General features: G+C 32.2%; 1 protein-coding gene across 3 annotated transcripts; it reads right to left on the bottom strand.

Moving 5' to 3' along the window:
- Positions 1 to 356: 356 nt before the first annotated feature.
- Positions 357 to 4444, bottom strand: LOC105768617 (probable galactinol--sucrose galactosyltransferase 1). Of its 3 annotated transcripts, XM_012588643.2 has the most exons (12): positions 3936 to 4082; positions 3829 to 3854; positions 3491 to 3753; positions 3025 to 3115; positions 2815 to 2863; positions 2600 to 2691; positions 2412 to 2519; positions 1797 to 2339; positions 1578 to 1719; positions 1301 to 1503; positions 1013 to 1230; positions 357 to 930 (listed from the first exon to the last, which is right to left on the bottom strand). In XM_012588643.2, exons 3-12 carry the CDS (start codon positions 3738 to 3740, stop codon positions 551 to 553), a joined length of 2076 nt encoding a protein of 691 aa, XP_012444097.1. In that variant the 5' UTR covers positions 3741 to 3753; positions 3829 to 3854; positions 3936 to 4082; the 3' UTR covers positions 357 to 550. The 3 variants fall into 3 exon arrangements, with proteins under 3 accessions (XP_012444097.1, XP_052486638.1, XP_012444093.1); XM_052630678.1 differs by lacking the exon at positions 3829 to 3854 and having other exon boundaries at positions 3491 to 3774; positions 3936 to 4444; XM_012588639.2 differs by lacking the exon at positions 3829 to 3854 and having other exon boundaries at positions 3936 to 4442.
- Between the last annotated feature and the right edge of the window lie 3215 nt (positions 4445 to 7659).

Raw genomic sequence — 7659 nt, 5'->3', positions numbered from 1 at the left:
AATGTCTAGTCCTCCATCAACAAGGACCATAAGAAAAAAAAATCTAAAAGGCTGTCTATGCAATAAATGAACAAAACTTGCTCTATACAGTCACACCCTGTAATGCTTCAACATATTCTTGAGCTGCCTGCTGTAGGAAGAAATCATATGTGAGGTCAACAATATTCAACTCATTACAATTGAGTTTTCTTCAAAACAGCTTGGAATATTATGGGAATGCTGAATAAATGCTTCTTGATACACACACACACACACACATATACATATTCATTTTGAAGAGATGATCAGCAAAAAGTATGCCTATTCCTCCTTTACAAGAGCTTTCTGTCAAAGATTGATGTACTGTAGTGTCAATATTTGATAAAAAAAAAAGGAAAAATTCATTTCAATATGAAAAGGTTGTTTTACACCAGGTTCATTATTTAATCCATACACATTTCATTCTTGAAATGAAGTCAGCTCATAGGAAATTCTCATTCGGAAATGGTTCGAACTGTAGGAAATCATCGACAAACAAGGGCTGAAAACGGAATAAAACTTTCGAATCTCCTTATAGCTCAATGACAATGTTCCAGAGGTACTGCTCTTCCTCTGGGACTTTCAGTGCAAAAGTAACCAAACCGGATTCGCCTTCATATTCGAACTCCACTTCCTCCGAATCAACTGTTATCCTTTGCAGTTTAGTTGATGAATATGCTCCGAATGGACCGCAGCCTCGAACTTTCATGATAACAGTTGCAACAGGATTCTCAGTTTCATATTTCAATCCCTTGATAGCCCCTCCTGAATTGAACATCTTGGTTAGGCCTATAGGAGCAAATTTAGACCCACTAGACAATGCCATAACGGGAACAATGGTAAAAACTTCGTATTCCCGGGGCCTTAACGTAATCGACATAAACGCATTTCTTGGGAGATAAGTAACCTCACCTGCAGTTGTCATCAGTGAAGTTCATTACAAGAAATTTAAACACATATAAGATTGTGAATATAAGAGCTTTTCATAACATACCACCAAGATGTGAATAAAAGATACTATCTCCAATCCAACCATCCTCAGCTACTTGAAACAGATACTCAACATCACTAGCTCTTATAATGCTTGTGATAGTACCAGGTTGTTCATCATGGTTAACCATCTTTTTCGTAACCTCACACCAACCAGCTCCTTGGCAATTGAATACCCCGATAACTCCGGTAAAATCATTTAGATTCCATATTTTCAAAAGACTGCAAAACCAAAGTGTGTAAGTAAATTAAGGTGGAAGTTGACAGCAAGTTAGTCTACATTATATGTAACCTTTTGCCATCTCTGACTGGATCAGAAAATAAGCAATCTCTAGTTGGTCTTCCTGGATATTTCGCCCTCAAAACTGAACTGTCGGGAAGTACAAGCTTCTTCAACAGGTTGAAATCATGTTGTCCAGGTTTGTCGCTGACATATATTGCACATCCTCCTACAGCACGAGCAGCTCCGTGGTATTCAGCCATTGGATGTAAGCTCTAGCATGAGAATTAATGAATTTAGTTTCAATTTAGCTTCCAAAAACATTGAGAATCATAACTTGTTAGATTACATGAAACATGTCCCAATCTGGTTGCATAAACTCCCCGATAAAAATGGTATTATAAGCGACCGATGCAATATGAATCGTATGAGAAGCTTGATCTCTAGGGAAGAAATCATCTGAAGCTCTCATAACAGCTGTGCTCTTTGCACTGCATGAACAAATCGTTGTTAAGTCATGAAAATCCATAAAGGTCCCTGCTATTGTAGAACTGGACTAGATTGCTACCTATATAAAGTATCAGTGTTGTGACTCATACAAGCAATAATTGCATTGTCATGGAAATTGCTAGATATTGAAGCCTCTAATGCCTGATGGTATTTTCTAGTGAGTTTTACTCTTCCACCATGGCCAGCTCCAAGAGTTTCAAGAATGCTTTGAACATCAACTTTAACACCATCAATACCAGCAGATGCCAAATATGAATGAAGATCATTATAGAACTCAAAAGCTTTCTCTGGTTTCACTAAACCAACACCATTGATAGTAATGGACTGCAAAACATCGGAATAATCGTTTGACGGAACCCCTGGTGATGAAACAGGATATACTAACTTTGGTTCATAGTGTTCCATTTCAGTAATTCCAGGTTTAACTCCTCCCCAGTATCCTGTTATTGCATGCCATACATAAACATATTTCAAAGCATATCTATCTTTCATTTCACTAATAACATAGCCAAGTCCCATTGCTGTATCATCTGCTCTGTGACCTTTGCCATTTTTTTGAAATTTATGATTCTCTTTGATATGTATTAACCTGTTAGCAAAGCTAGAAACAAGAAAAGAGACCAAATAGTTAGAATTTATTGAGAAATGAAGAAAAACCAAATATGGTACTTACTTTGCTGTACAATCAGATCTATATTCGATGCCGGTCGGATCCATACCGACGGTTTGCCATCCATCATCGATGATGACAAACTTAGGAGGAGTTCCACCTTTCTCCAAGCTGCAAAAAAGGAATAGCTAGTTACAACTTATAACCATATGATTTTTATAAAGTGTTGCTTAAAAAGAAGAGTCAAAAACCTCTCTAATCCTTGCTTCAGGCCCTCAGCAGAGACATTAGTATAAAAAGCATCCCATGTACACCAGCCAAACCAGTTCAAAATATCTGGCATCTGAACCATGATGCATTGAAAACAAACAAGAACCATTAACAAAAAGTCTTGAGAGCAGCACACACGCACATATATATATGTATATAGTCATGAAAGGTGTAATGTTAGAAAGAAAGAAAGCACCTTCTTTTTCTCTCGGTGAGAAAAGGTTTGCAGATGTTTCTCCACAGTCCTGTGTTTAATTTGTGATACAACGTGATCAATCATCGTGTTAAAATTTACATTTGTAGAAGACTGTAAAAACTTACTTCACTGAGTTGGTCAATCTTGTTTCTAAAGCGATACAACTTTTTCTAAAGGGAATTTACATTTGTAGAAACTGTAAAAACTTACTTCAATGAGTTGGTGATAACATCATAAGGGTCTGATCCAGCTGCTACAAAAACCAAATGACTGCCTTTAAATTGATCAATATCAGGATCTCCTGCAAATTACCAACAATCCTAAAAAGTTTATAAACAGGACCAAATTCGGTGAAGGTACCACAGAGGCCCTAGTACTAGGAATCGGATTGCATTTTGTACCTTTTACTCAAAACTGGGCAAATTAGTCCATGTATGTTAGATCAAAGCCATGTGTACCTCATTTTGACATACAAGACCAGTTTTTAGTAGTAGAAATGGATGAAATTTTTAACAGAAGGACTAATTTGGCCTTAATCTAATGTACAAGGACTAATTTGCCCACTTTTTGAGTAAAAGGGGGCAAAATGCAATCTGATTCCTAGTACAAGGGCCTCCATTGTACTTTTACCAACCAAATTCAGATTATGTCAAATCTAAGTTGATGCATTTCTTACCACTTTCCAAGCAGATCTCAATCTCATTTTGTTCATTCCCTTGAAGAACAGCCCTGAAATCACCTTCAAGTATTGGCAAAAAAACTGCATACACTGCTGAATTATGTTGATCTTCAGCTTTATCTCCATCTTCAATATGAGTTCCATCACATACTTCAACAACTAAGAATTGGGTTTCAAAGGGGATATCTTTTCCACATGTTCCCATCCATTGAGTCATCCACCAGAAATTATGTCTAAAAACACACATGAACCTCAATTCCCTGCCAATGAGATCCAAAACTCTATCTTATGGTCAAAATCATCTAAAAATTAAATTGAAATATTTGATCACCAACCTAGGAGTTCTAGTCTTGTTTCTACACTGCATATATAGGCAGATTCCACGAGTAAGGAACTAAAAAAGAAAAGTAAAGCATTTAAAGAACTATGAAGATGAACATACTGAAGCTTTCCTATAGGAAAAACTCTTCTGCTTCCCTTATGGTCTGATTTAACTCCAATGAAAGCTCCATTGATCATTGCATCCCCAGGGCCTGATGTTGGTGTTATCACTACATTTTCATGAACATCATGCAACACACAGTTCCCAAACACAGTCAACCTCCCATCACTCAAAGATATCCCAGCCCCAACAGTCATATTTTGCTTCTTATAGCTACAAAGTGCAGAATTCAAGAATAGAAGCCCCCCACTGCTCAATAGTAGTAAGACTCTCAAGTCAACACTCAACAACACAACCCAAAGGAAATAAAAATAAATATACAATGGCCAACGAAAGCACAATTATGAGTTTTATTTTGTCAGAATATAATAATTGCCAAAAAGCAAAGCAAGCATCTCCTTGATTCTACACAGGCATTTACACAAACATCATATAAAAATTTAGAAAACATTAAATATATCCATATTGGTTATATTTACATCGATTGCAATAATTTTCTTTACTGTTTCTAGTTGCTTCCTTAGCTACTACTACTAGCTATGATGTGGAAGAATGGAGGCCTTAATAAATATAGAGAATATAAGGGAAAAAATAAAAGAAAAAAGAAGACAAAAACATAAAATCAATGTTCATGCATATAGACAAAGACAAATGTATAGTGGGCCTTAACTCAAATATAGTAATAATATGGTTTTCAGTTTCCAGCAGCAACCAACTAAAACACAAAAATAAAGATTAGATTACATTTTTACAGCGAAAAGAAGCTGCAGTGTATAACCCTTATCAGGAAAGGTGCACATATGCATGGCTATGTTACCTTTAGAGGGTCATATTCTCTTACCGATGTCTGTCGGACACCGATATTTGAAGAAAAATAAAGAGTCAGAGTTGCATGGCACCATTCAACGTCCATCCCATACCTCAAGGCTTTTAAGTCCAGGTTATTCATGAGAAAGAAGTGCCATATTTTAATTTCAATTTAGAGAAGTTATTAGGTGTGACCAGGCAGGCATGGATGCAGATGCAACAGCAGAAAATGCCATTATGTGGGAAGTTAAGCCAATCATGGACATTTAAAAATAATTATTATTTAATAAAAATTATGATAATTATATATTTAAAAATAATTAAAAATAATTAGAATTTAAATAGAGTTATTATTTAAATAGAATTCTAAGGGGAAATTAATAGAACAGGCTGGGTTTAAAAATTAATTAGGAAATTAGGTTGTTTTTACTAAATTTAGGGCCGACTTTGGAGGAGGAAACAGAAAACGCATCTTGTTTGACGTGTTTTCGTTAAACAAGAACTTTTCCAACTGTCTAAAAATCTAACAGCTAATTTCCAACTGTTTTTTTTCAAACAACTAAACTTGTTTTTTCTAGTAGGTAGTTTATTTGCTATATACACCTAATTCATTTTCTTTCTTTTGCATTCAAATCCTATTCTCTCAATTATTTTATTCTCAATTTTTCATTCAATTTCTCTCAAATTCTTTGTTGGCACCATTTTTTTGATAAAACGGGGTCGACTTGGATTTTTAAAAAAATGAAAACGAAAATGGGAGTCGCCACTAATCCTTTTTGATGAGGTGTGATCGGGTCACCTCGTAAAGTGTTTTTTATTAACAATTTAATTTTATTAAAATAACAGTTTTGGTCCACGAAATTCAGAAAAACGGGTTCGGGAGTCAGTTACGTACGAGGAAGGATTAGCACCCTCGTAACGCCCAAAATTGGTACCTAGTTGATTAATCAATGTCTTAGTGTCGAAGATTTAAAAACTTTGAAGAAATTTAAAATACGATCCTTTATTAAAAATGTTACAAATTTTCGAGAAAATGACATATTTCACGTTAGTCGAGAAAGAGAATTATATCCAGTAAGTTAGAACACAATGTCTTGAATTCCCGATACGCGAATGAATGCCAAAAATTTACTTACTTAAGAAAATATTTGGTTATCTCGGATTTTAAAAAAAGGGGATAATGCCTAATAAGTTAGGACACGATCTTTTCTTAATTTCCGAGATCGTTTAAAACTTGAGGAAAAAAAGATCATGCCCAGTGAGTTAGGACACGATCTCTTCTTAATTCCCAAGATCGGTTAAAACTTGAGTTTGAAAAGATTTGCGTATTTAAATTTATTGCGAAAATCGAAACCTAGTAAGTTAGCGTACGACCTTCTCAAATCTAAACACGAGATTTTACTTGTTTTAAAATCATGATTCATGCATCGAATTAACCTAACTCGAAATGGTAGAAATAAACTCGATGTTAATATGCGTACAAAACAATATTGAATGCGATAAAAAATAATACGAGCAACAACAATAAAAATGAGATAAATAAAAGTACAAATCAATAACATACAAGATAGCAAGCATATAAATAAATAAAATTAAAACATTCTTTCAAAACAATAATGAAAATGTAAATAAAGAAATAAATAAAGAAAATGAATAAGGTCATAAAAGTAAAAGATATATATATGTATATAAATTGTAGGATGAAAACATATAAGTATATATGTATTCATGAAAATAAAAATTTATGTATTTGTGAAAATAAAATGTGTATAGATATATATCTATAGGTGTGTATATAAATTATAGGAATATAATATATATATATATATATATATATATATATATATATATAAGTATGTATATAAATCAAAGATATGTATTCCTATAATTTATAAATATTTCAAGTTCTTTTCATAAATATTTCTAAAATAAATAAAATTTAAAAACTTTTAAATTATTTTCATTAATTTAAATATAAAATATTTTTATATAATAAAATTAAAATTAATTATATATTAAATAAAATATAGAATTTGATTTGAATTCAAGTAACTACAGTTTTTAAACTTACATTTCATAAACCATCCAAATGCCTTGATTCAAGTAGATTTTTTCAGCCCTACATAAGCTTAGTTAAGACAATCTAATTTTATTCGGATTCATAGCTTTTTCATACTAATATTGAGTTTTGAGTTTTGTACTTATTTAGATAAAATAATTTTATGATTTTTAGACTTTATTTGATAAACATTCAAAAATTATATGTAAATATTTCAAGAAAAAATTAAATTTTAAAATAAAAATCAATATTTCTTATATATTATATTTAAAAATAATTTTTTATATAAAATTTTGAGTTATTTTTACTAAATATTTTGCCCCAATACCAAAATGTTCCTCAACACCCCAGGAAAGGAGCCCACACTGCTACAAATGCATAATGGGCAAAGCCATAACACCATTCTCATAATTCCACCAATGATAATTAAGGGTGAGCTTTTGATCGAACAGAGTCAAATTGAATAAAAAAAATCAAGTTAATCAAATTGGCAAGTCCCATTTTATTGTCCTAACTGAATTTGGAAATTTTTCAGATTGAGTTGAATTAATTGAAATTGTTCAAGCTAAATTAAAATTTTAAAGATGTCAAATTAAAATCTTGTTACAATATAACTAATTTCACGTTAGAGCATATAAATTTGAAACTATGTATATTTGAAAACTCTTTCAAAATAAAATAAGATACTTTAGTATGCTAAATTTGAATTGTTAATTTATTTATTTAGGCCACAAAATTATTATTTTAGATTTTTTAATTTTAAAATTATCTTTAGAATTTTTATATATTTTTTAAAAATATAACTTTTAAGAGATGATTTCTTTGAAATATTCTAGAATATAAAATAGAAAATAGGAT

The sequence above is a fragment of the Gossypium raimondii genome, chromosome 5, assembly GCF_025698545.1.
Source record: "Gossypium raimondii isolate GPD5lz chromosome 5, ASM2569854v1, whole genome shotgun sequence".
In the NCBI taxonomy this organism is placed as follows: Eukaryota; Viridiplantae; Streptophyta; class Magnoliopsida; order Malvales; family Malvaceae; genus Gossypium; species Gossypium raimondii.
This window is presented reverse-complemented; position numbering and strand designations above follow the sequence as displayed.

Coding starts and splice junctions, on each gene's coding strand:
- LOC105768617 (XM_052630678.1), bottom strand. CDS start 4,132: ATGACTGTTGGGGCTGGGATATCTTTGAGTGATGGGAGGTTGACTGTG. Junction 2,692..2,814: donor CTCACCGAGAGAAAAAGAAG/GTGCTTTCTTTC, acceptor ATCATGGTTCAG/ATGCCAGATATTTTGAACTG. Junction 1,504..1,577: donor CAGATTGGGACATGTTTCAT/GTAATCTAACAA, acceptor TTCTCATGCTAG/AGCTTACATCCAATGGCTGA.